This window comes from Nerophis ophidion, linkage group LG11 (genome assembly GCF_033978795.1).
Source record: "Nerophis ophidion isolate RoL-2023_Sa linkage group LG11, RoL_Noph_v1.0, whole genome shotgun sequence".
Classification (NCBI taxonomy): domain Eukaryota; kingdom Metazoa; phylum Chordata; class Actinopteri; order Syngnathiformes; family Syngnathidae; genus Nerophis; species Nerophis ophidion.
This window is the reverse complement of record NC_084621.1, coordinates 61,359,905-61,383,236: the sequence shown is the minus strand read 5'-3', so window position 1 is coordinate 61,383,236 and position 23,332 is coordinate 61,359,905. Positions and strand designations below refer to the sequence as shown.

General features: G+C 41.1%; 2 protein-coding genes across 4 annotated transcripts in view; one reads left to right on the top strand and one right to left on the bottom strand.

Annotated features, from left to right (window-relative positions):
- Positions 1-1,640: 1,640 nt before the first annotated feature.
- Positions 1,641-10,934, top strand: ebag9 (estrogen receptor binding site associated antigen 9). 2 transcript variants are annotated; one of them, XM_061916409.1, is made up of 7 exons: positions 1,641-1,867; positions 2,132-2,224; positions 4,581-4,662; positions 6,659-6,823; positions 8,075-8,185; positions 10,166-10,257; positions 10,415-10,934. In XM_061916409.1, exons 2-7 carry the CDS (start codon positions 2,142-2,144, stop codon positions 10,530-10,532), a joined length of 651 nt encoding a protein of 216 aa, XP_061772393.1. In that variant the 5' UTR covers positions 1,641-1,867; positions 2,132-2,141; the 3' UTR covers positions 10,533-10,934. The 2 variants fall into 2 exon arrangements, with proteins under 2 accessions (XP_061772393.1, XP_061772392.1); XM_061916408.1 differs by having other exon boundaries at positions 1,642-1,867; positions 2,127-2,224.
- A 3,462-nt stretch (positions 10,935-14,396) lies between these two features.
- Positions 14,397-23,332, bottom strand: part of sybu (syntabulin (syntaxin-interacting)) — a 46,644-nt gene continuing 37,708 nt past the window's right edge. For both annotated transcript variants that reach the window (XM_061916405.1, XM_061916407.1), the window contains exons 5-8: positions 19,087-19,186; positions 18,854-19,009; positions 16,655-16,810; positions 14,397-15,958 (exon numbers count right to left, since the gene is read on the bottom strand). In XM_061916405.1, coding sequence (XP_061772389.1) covers positions 14,902-15,958; positions 16,655-16,810; positions 18,854-19,009; positions 19,087-19,186 — 1,469 coding nt within the window. In that variant the 3' untranslated portion in view covers positions 14,397-14,901. The remainder of the gene's footprint in view (positions 15,959-16,654; positions 16,811-18,853; positions 19,010-19,086; positions 19,187-23,332) is intronic.

Here is a 23,332-nt window from a genome sequence, read left to right as displayed (position 1 = left end):
GGTGTCAAACTCTGGCCCGCGGGTTGCCGTGTAATTTAATTTGGCCCTTGAGGTAATATCAAATTAAGATTACAGCTGGCCCGCCAGTATTATACAGCAGCGATGCCTCTGTAACACTGCATTCACCGCTGATACTCGTACTTGCCAACCCTCACGATTTTCCCTGGAGACTCCCAAAGTTCAGCGCCCCTCCCGAAAATCTCCCGGGGCAACCATTCTTCCGAATTTCTCCCGATTTCCACCCGGACAACAATATTGGGGGCGTGCCTTGAAGGCACTGCCTTTAGCGTCGTCTACAGCCTGTCGTCATGTCCGCTTTTCCGCCATACAAACAACGTGCCGGTCAAGTCACATAATATATGCTGCTTTAACACACACAAAGTGAATGCAATGCATACTTGATCAACAGCCATAAGGGTCACACTGAGGGTGGCCGTATAAACAACTTTAACACGTTTACAAATATGCGCCGCACTGTCAAGCCACACCAAACAAGAATGGCAAACACATTTCGGGAGAACATCCGCACCGTAGCACAACATAATCTCAACAGAAGAAATACCCAGAACCCCTTGCAGCACTAATTCTTCCGGGACGCTACTATATACACCCTCGCTACCACCAAACCCCGCTCCCCCAATTTTTATTTACATTTCATTTGATATGCCATTGATATTTTTTACTCATTATTATTATTATTATTTTTTATTATAATTTGAAACTCGATTTTGTATGTGACTATAAAGCTACATAAGCCTTGCTTGTTTAATATTCTATTAAAAGGTTAATTTGTTCAACCTTGGCCCGCGGCTTTGTTCAGTTTTAAATTTTGGCCCACTTTGTATTCGGGTTGGGGCTTCACGGTGGCAGAGGGGTTAGTGCGTCTGCCTCACAATATGAAGTTCCTGCAGTCCTGGGTTCAAATCCAGGCTCGGGATCTTTCTGTGTGGAGTTTGCATGTTCTCCCCGTGAATGCTTGGGTTCCCTCCGGGTACTCCGGCTTCCTCCCACTTCCAAAGACATGCACCTGGGGATAGGTTGATTGGCAACACTAAATTGGCCCTAGTGTGTGAATGTGAGTGTGAATGCTGTCTGTCTATCTGTGTTGGCCCTGCGATGAGGTGGCGACTTGTCCAGGGTGTACCCCGCCTTCCGCCCGATTGTAGCTGAGATAGGCGCCAGCGCCCCCCGCGACCCCGAAAGGGAATAAGCGGTAGAAAAATGGATGGATGGATGGATGTATTCAAGTTTGACACCCCTGCTGTAGAGGAATCTCATTCTTTGGTTGAGCTTTTGGTCATGATGACACTCTTCTTTGCATTATATTTCACATCAGATTTTAAACCATAATCTGTACATATATTCAGCGGCTGTTGAAAGCCAGCACTGCTAGGAGACAGGATGGCTAAATCATCCGCATACATCAGATGATTAACCACAGTATTACCAAGTACACATCCTGTTCTACAGGTATTGAGCTGGACAGACAGTGTTAATTTTGTATTTAATCCATCCAAAAATGTTGTGACAAGTAATTGACACAAACATGCAATGAAATAACCAAATACAAGAAAACAGCTCCTTAACACATAAAATTTCCGACACTTTTTCATTCCTTGAAGGCAACGTGCATGCGGTGTTTCCTAGTTCCTGCTCCTCCCAGCTCCAAGATGGCAGCCGCTCGACGAGGATGAGCGACGCCACACTGGAGTTCTGTCATGAAACAGCACCTGACAATGCAGCTTTTACTACCCTTGTGTTGACATGGCGCTCATTTAATACCTAGCTACTTGTTTTGTCACCTGCCAAGACCGTTGAAGGATCGCTACGGAACATGCTTTTCTGTTGGCTAAGCTAGCAAGCTGCGGTAGGCAAATACATGAACAAAACGGTTATGCGTTCGAAATGTTGCTGTGGCCTGGAAAGATTGCTATTATTAATGCTAAAACCCAAACGGACACCCTCAAAATGTCTTAATGTATATCTTGTGAAAGGTTGCATGCTGTTCTCTTTGCTACATGCATTCGGCTATTTGCTCTGGTTGCATGTTTTGGTCACATCTTTCTGCATTATTATATGCAAAGTCAAGATCACATTTCTAATATTGACTATTTTCCCTCCTCCAGAGCAGTTTTACCACCATGGCCATCACTCAGTTTCGTCTATTTAAAATCTGCACCTGCCTAGCCAGTTTGCTCTCTTTCTTCAAGAGATTAATGTGCAGGTAAGTAATAAGCAGCATGTTAAAACAATGTTTAACAGTCTCTAATGCATTAAGCACAACACACAATTAAAACAATTACAGCTAAAACAACACATACATTTTAATATACTTTAAAAGCCTACTGAAATGAGATTTTCTTATTTAAAGGCCTACTGAAACCCACTACTACCCACCACGCAGTCTGATAGTTTATATATCAATGATGAAATATTAACATTGCAACACATACCAATACGGCCTTTTTAGTTTACTAAATTACAATTTTATATTTCCCGGGAGTTTCGTCTTCGAAACGTCGTGCAATGATGACGTGTACGCAAAACGTCAGAGGTTTTTAGGAAGTATGAGCGTCGCGCACACACAGCTAAATGTCGTCTGCTTTAACGGCATAATTATACAGTTTTTTGGACATCTGTGTTGCTGAATCTTTTGCAATTTGTTCAATTAATATTGGAGAAGTCACAGTAGAAAGATGGAGTTGGGAAGCTTTAGCCACACAAACACACGCTGATTCCTTGTTTAAAATTCCTGGAGGTGAAACTTTCCTATGGATCACAGCGCGGTCAAGAGAACATGGATCCCGACCACATATCAACCAGCAGGTTTCGGTGAGAAAATTGTGGTTAAAAAGTCAGTTCTTACCGGAGAAAAGCTGAGCTTGTGCCGTCCATAGCTGCCGTCGACTCCCCTGAGACACTGCGTGTCAAGACACCCGTGGAGACACCCTTCCGACTATGAGGTAATATTAAACTCACTCAAACACTAGCAACACAATAGAAAGATAAGGGATTTCCCAGAATTAACCTAGTAAATGTGTCTAAAAACATCGGAATCCGTCCCAATGCAATCGCGTTTTTTTTTTTTAACAATTTAAAAAAAAATTTTTTTTCTAGAAAACACAAATCTTTCATCCTCACTCAAATTAATGAGGAAATTGTCGTTTTGTCGGTTCGAATAGCACTTTTTGTTGGAGGCTCCCATTAAAAACAATGTGAGGAGCCATCAAACATGGGACGTCATTGTCTGCGACTTCCGGTAGAGGCAGGGCATTTCTCTTTGCACCGAAAGTTGCGAACTTTATCGTGGATGTTCTCTACTAAATCCTTTCAGCAAAAATATGGCAATATTGCGAAATGATCAAGTATGACACATAGAATGGACCTGCTATCCCCGTTTGAATAAGAAAATCTCATTTCAGTAGGCCTTTAAACGGGGATAGCAGGTCCATTCTATGTATCATACTTGATCATTTCACGGTATTGCCATATTTTTGCTGAAAGGATTTAGTAGAGAACATCGACGATAAACTTTGCAACTTTTGGTCGCTAATAAAAAAGCCTTGCCTGTACCGGAAGTAGCAGACGATGTGCGCGTGACGTCACTGGTTGTAGGGCTCCTCACATCCTCACATTGTTTACAATCATAGCCACCAGCAGCTAGAGTGATTCGGACCGAGAAAGCGACAATTTCCCCATAAATTTGAGGGAGGATGAAAGATTTGTGGATGTGGATAATGAAAGTGAAGGACTAGGAAAAAAAAAAGGCGAGGACAGTGAGTGCGATTCAGATGTTATTAGACACATTTACTAGGATAATTCTGGAAAATCCCTTATCTGCCTATTGTGTTAGTAGTGTTTTAGTGAGATTATATGGTACCTGAAAGTCGGAGGGGTGTGGCCACGGTTACGGTTGTGGTGACCGCCAGTGTCTCTGAGGGAAGCCACGCAGCTGCAGCAGGACGCAAGCTCAGCTGATGTCTACGGGAAGAGCCGACTTATTACCACAATTTTCTCACCGAAACCTTCTGGTTGGCATGTGGTCGGGATTCATGTTTGCTTGACCACTCTGTTCCATAGTAAAGCTTCACCTTCGGGAATTTTAAACAAGGAATCACCGGCTGTGTTTGTGATGCTAAAAGCAGCTGCAGTGCACCGCTTCACACCTCCATCTTTCTACTTTGAGTTCTCCATTATTAATTGAACAAATTGCAAAAGATTCAGCAACACATGTCCAGAATACTGTGTAATTATGCGATTAAAGCAGACTACTTATAGCTTGGATCGGGCTGGAAAAAAATGTATCCTACAACCCGAGACGTCACGCGTACGCGTCATCATTCCGCGACGTTTTCAACAGGATACCTCGCGGTAAATTTAAATTAGCAAATTAGTAAACTAAACCGGCCGTATTGGCATGTGTTGCAATGTTAAAATTTCATCATTGATATATAAACTATCAGACTGTGTGGTCGGTAGTAGTGGGTTTCAGTAGGCCTTTAACACGTCGGTATAACTAATATGCAAATATGACCTTAATTCTTCCCTGTTTTTCTTCTTCTTTTTTTTTAACTTTAAAGATCTGGAAGGGGGCGAAAGCTCAGCGGTGATCAAATAAGTCTCCCAACAACAGTGGATTTTTCATTAACCGTACCAAAGCAGGTCAGTTATCTTTTCCTAGAACCTGGATACTGTTGCATGCAAAGCAGCATAGAAAACATTGTGTATGTTTACATGCACCATTGCATGAAATTGATTAAAACCCCATCCATCCATCCATCCATCTTCTTCCGCTTATCTGAGGTCATGTTGCGAGGGCAGCAGCCTAGGTAGGGAGTCCCAGACTTCCCTCTCCCCAGCCACTTCGTCTAGCTCTTCCCGGGGGATCCCGAGGCGTTCCCAGGCCAGCCGGGAAACATTGTTCTCCCAACGTGTCCTGGGTCTTGCCCGTGGCCTCCTACCGGTCGGACCTGCCCTAAACACCTCCCTAGGGAGGCGTTCGAGTACATCCTGACCAAATGCCCAAACAACCTCATCCGGCTCCTCTTCATGTAGAGGAGCAGCGGCTTTACTTTGAGCTCCCCTCGGAGGGCAGAGCTTCTCACCCTGTTTCTCAGGGGGCGCCCCGCGACTCTGCGGAGGAAACAAATTTTGACCGCTTGTACCTGTGATTTTTATCCTTTCGGTCATAACCCAAAGCTCATGACCATAGGTGAGGATGGGAACATAGATTGACCGGTAAATTGAGAGCTTTGCCTTCCGGCTCAGCTCCCTCTTCATCACAACTGAATGTTACAGCGTTTGCATAACTGAAGACACCGTCGATCTCACGATCCACTCTTCCCTCATTCGTGAACAAGACTTTGAGGTAGTTGAACTCCTCCACATGGGGCAGGGTCTCCTCCCCAACTCGGAGATGGCACTCCACCCTTTTCCGGGACTCGGACTTGGAGGTGCTGATTCCCGTCCCAGTCGCTTCACACTCTGCTGTGAACCGATCCAGTGAGAACTGACGATCCTGGCCAGATGAAGCCATCAGGACCATTATGATCCTGTTAAAACCACCCTGATCACATCGCCTTCAACCTTGTAAAATAGTGATATTCAAACTTTTTGACTCAGGGCCGCATCGGGCAAAAAAAAAAATTGACCGGGGCCGAAAGCGAAAGTTTGACTCCTACCTTGTTTTTTTCTCTGACGACCTCTTTAAAGTTTTGTAATCAATCAGAAATATCAAGCAGCTAAAATGCACCAAACATGGGGAAGTATGCAAATAGTATTTTGCATACCACTGCATGGATTTATATATGTGTAGTTTAAAACTATGTATAAGTGTTTTATAATGTCCACAAAGTGCAATGAGCAGGAGTTGTGCTATGTGCGCTTGTGTGTTGCCTTTATTTGTTTGTTGTAATTTACACCATGAGTGGGAAAAGTTGTTTGGATTTGGCCATATATGCTGTGCATCACTAACAAGTGAAATTTGTGGTCATTGACTGTTGATTTTGTCTTCGCCCACAATAGGGTGGCAACATTGCTCCCATTCACAGGGTGCTAAATTTTGTCAATTGTGTGGCCCAATTTTTTTGTTTAACTTGTGACGTCTCACATATTATAGTTTGGGCACCCTGATGTTAAGGTTGAATTAACACACATAAACTACAAGATTGGAATTCACAACTTCCATGTATACATTTTCATCGATCAATGTGAAGTAAAGTGAATTGTATTTATATAGCACTTACTCTCTAGTGACTCAAAGTGCTTTACATTGAGAAACCCATTCAAGCTACATTTAAACCAGTGTGGGTGGCATTGGAATCAAGGTGGGTGAAGTGTCATGCCCAAAGACACAACGGCAGTGACTAGGAAGGTGTGAAGTGGATTCGAACCAGCAACCCTCATGTTTATGGCCTGGCTGCTTCACCATCAGTGCGAAGCCACACCAAATCCCCCAAATCAGTCATCACAGGTTTTCAGAGCATCAATCAATAAACGTTTATTTTTAAAGCCTTTCATTATAAATGCCTCAAAGGGCTTCACAAACCACAATATCCCCCGATCTAAATCCACATTTAGGCAAAGAAAACTCCAAAAACACAAAATGGGATGCATGAATAATTAAATTCAAATTCCAACTGTATTTTGGACTACTCAGTCCCCACAGCCGGAGGTTGAAGAATGGAGCTCATGGGACGAAGACGCACCAACGAGTATTAAGATTGAAGGTGGTAATGGAAACATCTCTCCTCCACCCAACGAAGTAGATGAGGAACCCGACTACTTCAAAGACATGACGCCAACAATCAGGAAAACACAGAAGGTGAGTCCACACTGGGCTCTTTATTTTAGTCGTACAAAGAAAATATTGGACATTAATCTGTCCAGTCGTATTCATTGTTTAAGCCAAAGCACTGAGAGCATAATGTGCTGGCAGAGTACTTAGCCAATAATTACTAGCCCACAAGGTACATACTTTTTCCATACAATTAAATATTATTGCAAGGAGTTGGATGTTAAATGTATTTTCAGTTGTCCCTCGCCATATTGCGGCTTCACAACATTGCGGATTTAAAAAAAAAAAAAAGCACATTCAACATGTTCTAAATTAAGTGTTTTACACCGCAGTATTTATATTATTTTCTGTTATTATGTTGTAGTTATTGATATAAATATTCACCGAGCAAGACTTAGTGTCTGAGTTACGAGTGAACAATGCTAACGGCCACTAACAACAACCAATTTGACAAACTTTTTGCAAACACATTTTTGATGCACTTTATCTTCAACTTTTGCCTCATCAATAACACATCTGCACTTTGGTCACCCTTTGACGTGAGCATTGTCAGAAGAGGAATCGTATCAGTATCAGCGTGCCAGTTAACGTTACCAAGACTGCTATCAGCTGTTACCAGCTCTTAACTCATTTTTATTTTAGACATCATCTGCTCCACATGACATTGGTGAGCCTGTGGATTGAGTTTTGTGGAGTGATAAAGCGAGATATGCAATTTTACCAACAAAGCTAATGCTCGTAGCTCTGACTGTCAAGTTGACCAACTTTTCGCAGGACAGAAACCTGTGGTTTCAGCACATGAAAGCATAGTTCCAACTTACAGGAATTTCCAAGGATGTAGCAAAGTGTAGCTCGGTGGATCCTCTCGGCTACTAGTGAGTGCTGTCATCTACAGTAGAACAAACTCAAGGCTACTACGTTGGGTGAAACAAGTGTAAAGGTGGCTATATGGGTCGTAAACCATTTTTATATATTTTAACTATTAAAATATTTGAGTTATTAATAATCCTACATAGCGTAAATGTTGTTTTACACGGTCATGTTGTTTTCCAATGACGGGAGGGACACCTGTATGCAAACTATATGGATTTGTGTATTTAATCATTACCAGAGCATGCATAGTAAATGTTAGTATATTTCATTGAATATTGAATACTTGGGCAAGGTATTGAATGGGAAAATATTAAAAGTAATGGGGCAGTAGAAAATGGATGGATGGATGGTAACACTGTTAATGCCTTATTGTTCTGAATTTGTTTTCTGTTTTCCACTTTGTAGATAGTGTTAAAGAAAAGGGAGCCTTTAAACTACCTGGTGCCTGACGGCTCAGCAGGTTTCTCCAGCAGACTGGCAGCCTCTCAGGATATGATGACCTTTGGTACACCCTCAGTGAGTAACCGTTCTTCATCGTTGACGCTTCAAGCAAGCCTTCAGTTTATAGCTAGGAAATGGATGACATAGGGAAACATTTGAGTTCTATAAATTGAAATTATTTTCACTCTACAGTTGTGGTCAGATGTTTACATACACTCACAATGGCAGTATCTCCCTTACCGTTTTATGATGCTCACTGCTAATTCTGTGAATACAGTCCTCAAAACAAAAGTAAGTCTTGAAGAGATTTGTAGTAGATTGATAGGACCTCAGGTAACGATGACTTCAGATTGCAAAGTGTGTGATGACTTTTAGAATAGAATAGAATAGAGTTTTATATAGGTTTCACGGTGGAAGAGGGGTTAGTGCGTCTGCCTCACAATACGAAGTTCCTGCAGTCCTGGGTTCAAATCCAGGCTCGGGATCTTTCTGTGTGGAGTTTGCATGTTCTCCCCGTGAATGCGTGGGTTCCCTCCGGGTACTCCGGCTTCCTCCCACCTCCAAAGACATGCACCTGGGGATAGGTTGATTGGCAACACTAAATTGGCCCTAGTGTTTGAATGTGAGTGTGAATGTTGTCTGTCTATCTGTATTGGCCCTGCGATGAGGTGGCGACTTGTCCGGGGTGTACCCTGCCTTCTGCCCGATTGTAGCTGAGATAGGCGCCAGCGCCCCTCGCGACCCCAAAAAGGAATAAGCGGTAGAAAATGGATGGATGGATGTCATTATTGCAGTGAACAGGTTCAAAGAACAACAACATTGGAGCAGATCCCCTAAGGTGCATATACAATATGGTAATATAAATAGTAAAAAAAGATAGAAATGAGAGATGTATCTATATATATGTATATAAATCCACACAGATGCATATATGAATATATATATACACACATACATATAACGTTATTGCACATTATAGTCCGAAAAAAAAAAAAAAAGAATTAAAAACATGACACATGATGGACATATTGTGCTCACTCAGTGCCTGTTTAATGCTACTATGGCTCTCGGGTAAAAGCTGTTTTTTAGTCTATTTGTGCTCGCTTTTAGCACCCTATAGCGTCTGCCCGAGGGTAGCAGTTCTAGGTGGCAGTGCCCAGGGTGAAATGGGTCTTTCAGGATGCGCTGTGCTTTCCTGAGACAGCGGGAGCTGTACAGGTCAGCCAGGGAGGGGAGGGGGCATCTGATGATCTTCTGGGCGGTCTTTATGACCCTTATGGAGTGCCGTTCTCTCTGCGGCCGTGCAGCTGCTGAACCGCACGCAGATGCAGTAGGTCAGGATACTCTCAATGGAGCACCGGCAGTTCCTGAGAGAGGTGGTTGTTCCTGAGTATTCTCAGTAAGTGCAGTCTCTGGTGTGCCTTCTTGATGGTAGCCATGGTGTAAAAAACAATAAAAGCAATGCACCTAAGGGGAGAGCCTGGGGCGTCGTGTCCATGCGCGCCGCCATCCTAGTTGCTTCCACATTAACATAATGATCCACCTCAAAATTTTGCATAACAGTTTAGGCCATTATGCCTGTAGAAATTACTCGGGCAATAAAGCTTGACACTATGGAACTTAAATGTACATTATGCTAATACATCTAATTATTTCATCGTACAGACCAGATCTTAAAAGGTTATTTGGAAGCATGGAGTCACATCTCTTTAGAGTGCCTAAAAAATTGGCAGTTATGATGCCAAAATTATCTTTCTCAAATCTGCAGCAACTACTCTCACACACAAACTTGAAAATTAGGTCTAGTCTGGGTTGATGATCAATACAATAATCTAACAATAAATTAAAATGAACATCCACCTTTACAGTCCTATTAAGTCATTCCTATCTCATATTTCTGCACAATTGGTAGTGTCAACACAGGTGTGCTTTTTGTTACACTGCTTATTGCAATAGTTTTACGGACAGGTTACTGCCAGTGAAATGGTGTTTGCTTTATAAGATCTATTATTGTATGTGTGCTAGCCATGGATGCAACTATATGACTTTGCACAGGCGGAACTTGGTGAAATGGACAACTGGCAGGAAAACACCAATGCCTGGGAGGATGAGTCTGATGCCACCTGGGAAGCAGAAGAAGTGCTCAGGTAATATACTTTGTTTCAGCGCATGGGGCTGCCGGTTAGCTTTTGGACCAGCAGGTGGCAGCGTTTACCAAACATAGGAGCAAATTGCCCCTACTCTCATATGAGCAAGCCTCTGTTTTGTAATGAAGTCAATTGCAAATCTGCCTTTATACAACAGACAACAAAAGATGGCAGAGAGAGAAAAGCGTTCCATGGAGCAGCAGAGAAAGAAAATGGAGAAGGATGCTCAGAGGATGATGAAGAAAGAGCAGAAGATGGCTGTCAAGCTTTCATAACATTTCGGAAATGCTCAGTGAGTGAGCCATGGGGATATGAGGGAAAGACACTGAATCAGCCATGAGTTTATTTTTAGGTCATCAAACCAACCAGGATTGTAAGCAGCAAGCCACCCTCATCTTCATCCACATCCTGATTTCACCAGCAGCCATTTAAATCTTCTCTTGGAGCAACCGTGAATCCTTTTTGCTGGCTATATTCAACATCAACAACTCATTTTGATGGTAGATTTGTGTTTCTTTGCCAGTCTATCTTAGGTTAATTAACGGCACCATTTACTGCATATTTTGGTCCTGTGCTATAATCAGCACAGGCCCCGTTCAAGGTATGTAAATAAACTGAACCCTGTACTACCTTTTCAAAATTAAAAAGCAGTTTTTTGGTTCTGTTTCTAATATCAATGGACAAAGAGGTGTGATTTGCTGTTACTACCAGAGACATTAATGGTCCACTGGATACTTTTTTTTTTAAATATTTATATTTCATTGTTTTTTTCTTCATCCTTCTCCTTTAATTTTGTTCTGCACCAAATGCACTGTACATCTTCAAAATTCATTAAATAATTTGACAAACTGAAATCCAACCAAACTACTTATACTCTGGGTCTCTATTTAGTAACAGCATTGCTTGCTACTAACTCATTTATTCTCAATGAACTTAGTTGGTCTTGGATATCTGCATGGATGATATAATCCTCCCAATGTGCAATTATTGTGACATGGCAGCATGATCAGAAGTGAATTGAACAGCCATCTGTAGATTCTTCAGCAATAAGATTTGCTTTGCTTTTAAACTAAAATTGTGCATGTTTTGGTTTACAATGTCCAACACTGAGTCATGGAGGGTTTATGTATATTTCTAATTAGTTTGTTCAATGATGTGTTTTGATTCCCAGTTGAAAACCCCAAATTATTGGGGGTTAATGGGAGGGACACCCAAGTGTACCCGTTCGGATTTTTGAATAAATTTCAATGATTCATCCAGCAAAAAGCCAACAATGTGCAAACTAAATATATTAGCTGCTTAAAAATGTCATCCATCCTTCCAATTTCTACCGCTTGTCCCTCTCAGGGTTGCGGGGGCGACAACACACCCTGGACAAATCGCAATCTCATCGCAGGGCCAACACAGATAGACAATGGAGACAACACACTAGGGCCAATTTAGTGTTGCCAATCAACCTATCCAAGGTGCATGTCTGATTGATTGATTGAAAAGTTTATTGACACCTTAAAGAATGGAAACCATGTAATGCTTTAAAAAGGCAAATGGTACAAAAAGCCAAAAGGCTTGTTTCCATTGTGGTCCATTTGGAAGTGGGAGGAAGCCGCAGTACCTGGAGGGACCCCACGCAGTCACGGGGAGAACATGCAAACCCTACACAGAAAGAGTTTTATTACACTAGACCAGGGGTGCTCACACTTTTTCTGCAGGTGAGCTACTTTTCAATTGACCAAGTCGAGGAGATCAACCTCATTCCTATTTATAATTTATATTTATTTATGAAAGAGACATTTTTGTTAAGTTAATGGTGTTTAATGATAATACAAGCATGTTTAACACACATAGATTCCTTTCTTTCATGAAGACAAGAATATAAGTTGGTGTATTTGATTCTGATGACTTGCATTGATTGGAATTAGACAGTGGTGCTGATAACGTTCAAATGGAGGAAAAAAAAAGTCCTCCTTTCTGTCCAATACCACATGAAAGTGGTTGGATTTGGCATCTCATTTGTCCAACTTGCATACTCCTTTTTAAACACTTTGTTATGAGAGTAGCATATGTGTGTGGCCCTTTAATGTCTGGCAGCAGGTGAGTGACGTCAGTGAGTGTGCGGGTGGGCAAGCAAGTGAGAAAGCGGTCGCTGAGGGCGGGGGAGAAATACATTGGCATCAAACTCCGTAGCTTGCTAGCTTGTGAACGCTAGCTTTCTGAGACTCTTACTTTGTTAGCACAGGCAGGATGAAACAGGTCTTTTATGGTGAAGACAGGAACTGTGCAGTCGGTCTTTAGAGTTTTGACAGTAGGTACGGCGTCTCTAGAAATAAAATGTGTTTCTCTGCGTCCGCCCTGTGAGTGATTTTTTTCTTAAATATGAGCTCGCAGCAGCCAGCGTCATCTCACAAGATCCTCGGGTGCCGAGAATGTCAAACAACTGACGAAAGTGAAGTCTTGGTATGATTGATGATTGCTCATTTTTATGTCTATTTTTTAATGCCTGGCTTGAGATCGACTGACACACCCTCCGAGATCGACGTAATGCCCACCCCTGCACTAGACAATACATTTATATTAACATTTGGATATAGATTTAACAACTATTTTTAATGTTTCAGTTCAGTTATAGTTTATTTCAAACATGCGTACGATACAATGCAATGCATTACTTATTTCCAGGTGTTTCATTACATTCCATCCGAAAAGGAATAGGAAAATTAGATTCAGCATGTGCATTAGATTTATTTTTGATATTTAAATTTTGATGTAGAATTAACATTTAGATTCATGATTTACATTTAAAATTAGATTTATATTTAAAATTTATATTTAGAATTAGGGGCTTCGCGGGTACTGCGGCTTTCTCCCACTTCTTAAGACATGCACCTGGGGATAAGTTGATAGGCAACACTAAATTGGCCCTAGTGTGTGAATATTGTCTATCTGTGATGAGGTGGCAACTTGTCCAGGATGTACCCTGCCTTCCGCCCAATTGTAGCTGAGATAGGCACCAGCGCCTCCCGCAACCCCAAAGGGAAAAAGCGGTAAAAAATGGATGGATGGATGGGCTTCACGGTGGCAGAGGTGTTAGTGCGTCTGCCTCGCACTACGAAAGTCCTGAGAAATCCTGGGTTCAATCCCGGGGTTGGGATCTTTCTGTGTGGAGTTTGCATGTTCTTCTCATGACTGCATGGGTTTCTTCAGGGTACTCCGACTTCCAAAGACATGCACCTGGGGATAGGTGAATTGGCAACACTAAATTGGCCCTGTCTGTGTTGGCCCTGCGATGAGCTGGCGACTTGTCCAAGGTGTACACCACCTTCCACCCGATTGTAGCTGATAGGCACCAGCAACCCCAAAGGGAATAAGCGGTAGAAATGGATGGATGGATTTAGAATTGTATTTAGATTTAACATATGTTTTTAGATTGTAACATTTAGAGTTGAGATATATCTTTAGATTTGACATTTATATGTTTACTTAACATTTAGAGGGATATTAAATATTTTTAAACCTATTGATGGACAGGTTAAAGGGCAACGAGCTATGCATTGCAAATGCAACGTTTCATGGTTATACTCAATTTGACATTGGTATTGTTTGACAGGCTATTCAAGCTAAATTTGTGCCCAATGGTCACATTTCTCTTATCTTAACATTTAACACAACATTGGCCCCAAAAGTGAGGTGTTACCGCATCCTATGACTCAAGACTGTTGATGCTTACTGAACCAAAAGATGTTGCTTACATAACATGGCAAAGTGGAACGTCGTCACGAGATAGCGTTTGGTTCTTCAGGCTGGTCTGCTTTATTCAGTAGATTGGTGTTACATCATGATTCTGAAACCTCTCCAGTGGCACTGATCCAGCTTGGGCACAGTTTTACAGCTCAAGTGATGTGAATTTAATGCACCGCACCTTGTCAGCCTTTTAACACAAGGGACAGGAAAACAAACGGAGAAAGCTTTTACATAAGATGTTCAAGGGATTGCGGTTTAGCTGTCTGAACATTTCCCACTCATTTATTAATATGAACATGTTGAATAAATGAAGGTCTGCGCTAACTTTTACAGGTCTCTTACATAAGAGTTTAGTTTATCCCAGCACAACCCGTTCAAAAAAAAAACCAATATCCAAACAGTTTGTTTTTTATTCTCTTGCTTTAATAATAAATATCCATAGACTTCTGATGTAAACACTTGTATTGCACATAGCTCAGGCACATTATCAACTTTCTGCCATAGCAATACCGGTTCAACGCAATAATGAAACAAACAGTGAAAAAAAAAACCCAAACAAAAAAGGATATTCACATTAAAGCTTTGACTGAAGGTTTAGAGTTTCATTTTGAATAATAACTAATATGTACAACTTAAACCTGACTTTACCTCCAAAAAAAAAAAAGTACAACATGGTACAGTACAAAACAATGAGAACACAACCATCTACCCAGATGATCAGCTTATAGAGGAACTAGAAATACGGTAAATCACCCCTATTAATAAATAGTCTTAAATGACATCGTGCTGTATTAGTGCTGCACCCCAAAAAAGCTGCATTGATTACATGTTCACCAAAATTATACTTCGAAAATGGTTTAGTGCTTCTAATTCAAAGTGAGGCGTGTGCTTGCGGGTTAGAAGCAGTTACATATCCGGCTTGTGAGCGGTGTGACGAAGAGAGCGCAATCCCATTATGCAACAGCCCCGGATGAGAGCTGCGATGTTGTAGACCGGAGCGCTTCCATCCACGCCGTGTCGAGAGTACAGCCAGGCTACTGTTGGCAACACGGGGGCCGCCACTGCGACCAGATCCACCAGAAAGCTGTTGCTCCAATACTGCTTGCCCACCACAACCAGAGGACGTTTATCTGCGCTTGTGTCAAAATCAAGCTCATCCATGAACCTGGTGCTCTCTGCAGGATCTGAGCCGCACGAGCCAACGTCGGCAAGTGGCGCAGGGTTGGGCGTGGGAGGCATCAAGACAGGTGGCTGAGTTGCGGTCTCGGGCTCGTTTTGTGAGCCCGAAAGAGAGCTTCCGCCTTGGACTTTAAGAAGCTGGTGCAGCAGAGACTGGATGTCTTGAGTCATGGGCATCATGTCAGTCTGGATCCCTCGCTCCTCAGTCTTCTGCTGGGAGAGTAAAAGGATGCAGCTGGTTTCTTGGATCGCTGATTTTTCTGACGACGTGGACAACCCGGGGTTACTCTCCATCCCAGGTTTTGAGTCCTGACTGGAATCAACAACAGTGGACATAAAAACCTGCTCTAAAATGTCAGCTCTGTTGGCCATCTCGTCATTTATCAGCAGTCCACTGTCAGCCATGGCCTCCGCTGCTTGATCCCCCAGGTCCATCACACCTTCCTCGCCAACCAAATTCTTCCTACTGCTTTCCGGGTTCTCAAAGATGAAGTCCAGGGTGTTGTCATCTGGCAGGCTGACATCACTCTGAGCCAGCTCCATGCTTTGCAACAGCAACTCCAACTTCCGATTTTGGATGTTTATGTCGATGAAGTACTTCTGTATTCCTTTGTCCTTCTCCATCAGGCTGTTCTTCATGGTCTCCACCACCTGGCGCAGCTGTTTGATTTCCTTACGGGCTTCTTTGAGGGACAATTGGGCCTCTACCCGGTGACACTCTTCTTCGATCCAGTCTTCCCTCATTCGGCAAAGCTGGCCCTTGAGCTCTTCGATTTCGGTCTCTCTGAAAAACAAGAAAAACTTGCTCCCTTACCATGCGTTACCGGACAAAGAAGTTGAGGTATAAGATAGTTTATTTAAGGCAGGAGTCACCAACTCGTTCATCTTTGGGACCTCTACGGTAGATCCCATAAGGATTCATAAAAAACTGTATTAACACCACATCAGTGCCTTTCCGTCCCATAGAGCGGTCAACAGACCTGGCTGCCATACAAGCCCACATTTTAATCCTAGAACACGCCTGTACACCTTGCTGCTCTCCAGGTATACACTCCGCCGGTGCCAATCTCCAGTTCAGTCTGCAAAATCGGGACCATGCTCCAGTACTGAGGTACCCGGACGTGCCACCCTAACCCAGCATACCTGCGTTGCATGTATGGATACGTTTATGAATGGCCTGTGTTTTAATGTTAATTGTTAGAAAATAATAAATATGTGGTCCTCTCCAAGGTTCTCAGTCATCATTGTCACCGAAGTCCCAGTGGGTGTGAGTTTTCCTTGCCCTTATGTGGGCCTACCGAGGATGTCGTAGTGGTTTGTGTAGCCCTTTGAGACACTAGTGATTTAGGGCTATATAGATAAACATCAATTGATTGATTGAACTTATAAACAAATCCCTAATAGTGATAATATGGAGACCAAACAGAGATTCCAAGAAAAACCTTTTAAAAAAAAACAATGTTCAAATTCTAGAACCAACCTGTCATGCATCCGGTTCTCAGACTCCAACAGTTTGGTTTTCAGGTGCCTTATGGACACTTCCTTTCGCTGCAGAGGAGTGAGGTACTGCTCAGGGTTTGGGGGTCTGATTCCATGGTTATCTCCACAATAAGGGTAGTGGCCCAAGTTTGCTCGCCTGTTGGGGAAAAAAACATTCAATTAAGTTTACCCTTAAAAGAACACCAGCGGAACAGACCACTAATTGTGTCAGAAATTGCACCATGCAAAAGGCAATTTGTGTGCCTGAGAGAGCGCTGCCAGAGTAAATGCTCACTGGAGCCGAGAATTGCTGTCTGACGCAGGATTACTGGCATGCAGACAAGAGCCTAAAAAGTCAGAATGCGGTTTATCTCGTTCAGTAAACAAGGACACAAATCACCTTATTGGTTAAACCTTAATCCAGACAATTTCATTACCGTGCACATGTTTTTTTTTTACATCACATGATTTATGCACCAAAATAATTGGTAAAGGCCAAGTTGGTTAGTTTTTTTTTGGTTTTTAATGCAGAGGGTAAGTGGGCGGAATTGCACAGCATGCAAAGCAGCCTGAAATCCTCTCTTTTCCAATCACTCAGTGCTCTGAAGCAAGTGGTCTGCATCAGCAGGTAGTGAGAAGATGACATTAAAAATTGCGCAAGTGGAGCATCAATATGCATTTTGGAAGAAATGAGTGCCAAAAAGAAAATGTCCAAAATTGAACCGGAGGGATCACAATTGTCCCATGAGTGACCAAGTCTAAAAATACAGCAACTATCCCATGCTGGCCTTGAAACCAATTATAATCTGATTATGAGCTGTAGGTCATCTCTTATATCCAGACTTTTGAATTATTATATCCAAATTAATCCCAACCACAGCCTAATCAGTACAAGTAATCCTAGCTGGCTGAATTAGAGGAAATTAACTTTATCCATCATATTGGCTGTTTTACGATCTAAATTATTTCAAAAAAGGTTAACATTTTTTCTTGCATTTGACAGACAGCAAAGTCTACCAAGTCAAATTCCTTGTGTGTCAAACATACTTGGCCAGTAAAGCTGATTCTGAGTCTTTATTTTTTTTTGCAGATTTAATTATTATACATGGGTTGTACTTTTATAGCGCTTTTCTACCTTCAAGCTACTCAAAGCGCTTTTGACACTACTTCCACATTTACCCATTCACACACACATTCACACACTGATGGAAGGAGCTGCCATGCAAGGCGCTAACCAGCACCCATCAGGAGCAAGGGTGAAGTGTCTTGCTTCAGGACACAACAGACGTGACGAAGTTGGTACTAGGTGGGAATTGAACCAGGGACCCTCGGGTTGCGCACGGCCACTCTTCCACTGCCCCACGCCGTTATGTATTAATCATTTTAAACTCTTATGTTTGTTTTCCTTTTTGTGTCACTTTAATTTTACTCATTGTTATGAGTATTATTCTCACAATTTTTGTTTTATTTGCTGTATTTATTTTATTTATAGCATAGAATTCTATATAAACATTTTTTAGTTGCCCTATTTGTACATACATATGTATATTAAATACATGGTTGGTCAAATTCAGGGCGAAACCCACTTCATGCTTTATATCAGCTAGGATAGGCTTTTGCTTCCCTGTGACACTATTCACTAGGGGTGCTCAAAAAAAGTACATTCAAATCAGAATGGCAATTCTGATTAAACCGATTCTAAATCAATTCTCAATGTTCCAAATTTGATATTTTTAAGAATACATTTCTAAAGAAGTGTTAGGCCTTCTCCAAGCTTACTTTGCTTGGTCATACCTCTTATAACTTGATCTGAAAATATTTTTTATCATCATTTATTTGTTATTTAGAATTCCATCCATCTATGCATTTTCTATGAGAACAGGAAGTAAACAAATGTGTTCGCAATTGCTATAAATTGGAAAAAGGATTAAATGGATTTTGCTTCTTCCTACTCTAAATGAGAATATGTAGATATGTACGATATGTGTACATGTTCAAAATAAACAAACCATAACCATTATAATTACTATACCAAACAGTACATTGCGAAGGTCGCTTTGAAACAAGAATCGTGTAGAACCAGTCGTTAATATTTTGAATCAAATCATTACCCTGAGAATCAGATTGAATTGTGATTTCCACTGCTACTGATCATAAACCGTATATATTACCAGATACAGTAGACATTAAAAAAAAGTACCTGGAAGTAGGACTGGAGTTGCAGCTGCTGCTGTTGGTGGTTGAAGAAGCAACCCTGGGTAGAGTTCTGTAGGGAGCGTAGAGATCTGCATCGTGGTTACTGGTAGGACTCCCTGCTGGTTTGAAGACCGGGAGTGATCTGATGTGGGTGCTGCGACTTAATCCGTGATGCAAACAAAATATTATTTATGTTTCCACAAACAACTTTAGGATTGTGATTAAAAACATGCAGACCTGCGAGAAGAAGCCTTTTTTCCTGGTGATTTGGAAGTCAGGCTCTCTCTGGTCCTTAGGCTGCCTGTGCTGCTGGAGGAACTGAAGTCTGCCTCACTTCCTGCATGGGGAGCATCAATGTTAACTGAGTCAGATGCCATGTTTGGAACAATAACTATAACTAGAGATAGCAGACTTCTGCAAAATTCCGCTTTAGGAATTTTAATTAAATTCATTTGAAGGGATAACTATATCGGAGGAATAATGGACAATAATATGGAAATATCAATGGACTTGTACCAGCTCACCCAAGTGGAGGGAGTTTGGCTGGAAAAGTTTGATCAGATTTTTTATTACACCTTCTCAGAAGTCTCACTATGATAACTCCCCTGCCTGCTGGAGAAATTGTGGGAATTCAAACACAAACCACTACCATGTTTTCTGGGACTGCTCTACCATAAAGGACTATTGGAAAGAGATACACCAAGCTTTACAGGATATTTTTAAACGACAAATACCCCTTGAAAGTAAAACTTAGTTTTTTGGATTTGCTCCTCAAGATTGGCTGAAGAAAGATACATACTTAATGAATATCCTACTGGTGGCTTGCAAAAAGACCATCACTAGGAAATAGATATCCCAGGAGAGCCCAACTTTGAAGCAATGGATGGAAACCACAATGGACATATAAAATGGAGAAGATAACGGCCTTTATTAATTATAAATTGGAGAAATCTGCCTCACACTGGGAAAACTGGGTCAAATATGTCACGCTCCTTAAGCCTGACTTACATCTCTGGAATTAGTGTACTGTTTAAAAAAAAAAAAAAAAAAGATTACTCCCTATGTGTGTATATATTCATATAAGTATCTGTATATATTCATTTTATTTCTGTTCATTATTATTAATGTATTATCTATTTTTTGCTGATTTAATTGATGTATGTGTAGCAGCTACACATACATCAATCAAGGTAGTATCTGCACTGTAGACACTACCTTGTTTTTGTTATCTCTGTTTCTTTTTCTTTTTTTGGGGGGGTGGGTGGTAAACAAAAATACTTTTGACATTTAGGGCAGACAACGGCCGAGTGATGTATGTGAATATGATTTAGTGGATGGAAATGTCTGATGCTGGATGTCAATAAAAATAAAATGAAAAAAAAATAATAAAAATTCAATTGAAGAATTGGAATTAAATTGGCGACATTTCATGTTGAATTGGAACTACAGGAAGTGGAATTCAATTAATTGTAATTCAGGAAAATACTATACCGCCACGTAACAAGAACGTCAAGTTTAATAATTGGTTGTGGCCTAATTACGAAAAATACTTTACAAACATTACAACTAAAGACATCTGCTGTAATTTGTAGTATTTTGCCACTCCCGCGACCCAGAAAAAGACAAGCAATAGAAAATGGATGGACCTACAAAATTGGCAAGATGCTAACAGTTAGCATACTATCAGTGAGCATGCAAACTGTTAAAAGGTGAACATTATCACCAGACCTATGTAAGCGTCAATATATACCTTGATGTTGCAGAAAAAAGACAATTTTTTTAACCGATTTCTGAACTCTAAAAGGGTAAATTTGGCGATGTAAACACCTTTCAATTGTTCGCCTGTCAAAGCAATGACCTTTCACCCGTGACGTCAAATCGTGAAGCGACTCGCCATTTTCTCAAACACATTACACACACCAAGTCAAATCAGCTCTGTTATTTTCCGTTTTTTCGACTGTTTTCCGGTACCTTGGAGACATCATGCCTCGTCGGTGTGTTGTCGGAGGGTGTAATAACAACACGATCAGGGACGGATTCAAGTTGCACCAGTGGTCAAAATATGCAAAAGTCCCTCATTTGTTCTGCACACTGTACCGACGACAGCTATGCTACGACAGAGATGGCACAGAGTTGGCAAGAATGTGTGGACATCCTGCGACACTCAAAGCAGATGCATTTCCAACGATAAAGTCAACGAAATCACAAAGGTGAGTTTTGTTGATGTTATTGACTTATGTGGAGTGCTAATCAGACATATTTGGTCACGGCATGACTGCAAGCTAATCGATGCTAACATGCTATTTAGGCTAGCTGTATGTACATATTGCATCATTATGCCTCATTTGTAGCTATATTTGTATCCAGCCTTTCCCTCTACCCACATTTAATGCCAAACAAACACATACCAATCGTTAGAAGGCGATCGCCAAATTCGTCCGCGCTTCCTCCCGTGCCGCTGTCTGTCGTGATATGGCTCAAAAGTTTGTTTCTTCTTTAATTACATTTTCGGTACCTGCCTCCACACTCCAACCATCCGTTTCAATACATGCGTAATCTCTTGAATCGCTTACGCTACTGAAATCCGAGTCTGAATCCGAGCTACTATGCTATACCTTTCTGCGCTATGCGCCATGTTTGTTTCTGGTGGCTTCACGCTGTGACGTCACAGGACAATAGACGGGTGGATATAGCGATGGTGTAAATCAGGCACTTTGAAGCCGTTTTTCAGGATATTGCGTGATGGGTAAAATTTTGAGAAAAACTTCGAAAAATAAAATAAGCCACTGGGAACTGAATTTCATTGGTTTTAACCATTTCAAAAATTGTGATAATGTTCCCCTTTAAATGAATGCATTTAATTGAAGTATCTGTTTTAGAGAAGATGGTTTTATTAACAATCTCAGCTACAATCGGGCGGCCGAAAGGGAATAAGCGGTAGAAAATGGATGGATGGGTTTTATTAACTGTCAATGAAAATACTTCTGTTGTACTAAATGTGTGCAAGAGGTTCACAGTAAAAATATTTTATGAAATATGTAAAACAGTCACGTACGCAATAGGGATATACTGTATGAAAATGTATCTTGCGTGTTGCGGCCAAAATTTTTACAGTATTGTTGAATGTGCTCAAAAAGTACTTGAACACATTAAAATATTTTAAGTATGTTTAATTTAAGACATTTTATAAAAGACAATACACTTAATCAGCAGAAACATCATTAAATAGTGATCTGGCGTCTTAAGAGCCATATTATTTTTATATGAGTGTTTGAATATGTTCATCTTCCGTTTTATTTTGTCAAGGTTTTAGTCTTTTTTGTAATGATAAAGGATAAAAGTGTGTTGGGCACTTTCACTTCCTGTTTGTGACATCTCTTGAGTTTATATTCCTATTCATAGTCATATTCCTTCGAGTATCGTTCGATCCCTCTGGTCTCAGAGGTTCAATGTGCACTATTTAATATATTAGTTGTCCAGACAGTAATGTGTTTTTAAATGGATGGAACTTTGTCAAAAGTAAAAAGAAATTACTTTTTCTGTCCAAACAGTCAAAGAACAGATGTACAGTTACAGGGTGGACAGAATGGGAAAACATGGGCAGCACCCTGTAAAAATGGTAGGAAAATTGGAAATGTGGCGGCTGCGGGGTGAAGTTATGCAAGTTTAGATTGGTTAATGTCATTTGTTATTGGGGAAAGACATTATTGTCTGTGGCTTTCATGTTAGCATTTAAGCTAACTAACAAGCTAGAGCTAACTTGCATTTCCAGAAAATTAACAGTATTACTGCGAGTCTAGCAATGTGTTTTCAGTCATGGCTTTACGATAATTTGAATTCAATACAATAATATTCACTGTCGAGAATTTTGCAGGGGCATATTTATACAGTTTATCGTTACATCACCAGAAGCCAGTCTGGGATTCACCAAAAGTATCAACTGACAATTCAATGAATGGACCTTCAGTTTTACTTTCTAATTCAATTGAAATTGAAAGCCTACTTCCTAATTGCAAAACCTCACATCAAACTTAATTGAAATTAATGGAATTTAAATTTTGAATTTTGCACAAGCCTGTTAGAAACACTGACAAAAAGGTTGGCTTTACAAAAATAGCATGCTTGTTTTAACAGACAATACCATTAGAGTGTGAGCATTACTGTAATTCTAAATGCATGATCTTTGTTTGATACAACTCATGTGTGGGGACGGCATGGTACAGTTGGGAGAAAGGCTGTTCTTGGTTCAATCCCCACCTTCTACCATCCTTCAGCAAGACACTTCACCCTTGCTCCTGATGGGCCCTGGTTAGCGCCTTGCATGGCAGCTCCCGCCATCAGTGTGTGAATGTGTGTGTGAATGGGTGAATGTGGAAATAGTGTCAAAGCGCTTTGAGTTCCTTAAAAAGGTAGAAAAGCGCTTTACAAGTACAACCCATTTACCATGTGTTGGAGCTATCTGAAGAGTGCAGATACAACTTAA

Bases quoted from the DNA above. Each gene is read 5' to 3' on its own strand.
- ebag9 (XM_061916409.1), top strand. From the start codon at position 2,142: ATGGCCATCACTCAGTTTCGTCTATTTAAAATCTGCACCTGCCTAGCC. The intron at 4,663-6,658 runs GTCAGTTATCTT...TGGACTACTCAG, and splicing joins CATTAACCGTACCAAAGCAG to TCCCCACAGCCGGAGGTTGA. The intron at 10,258-10,414 runs GTAATATACTTT...TTTATACAACAG, and splicing joins GAAGCAGAAGAAGTGCTCAG to ACAACAAAAGATGGCAGAGA.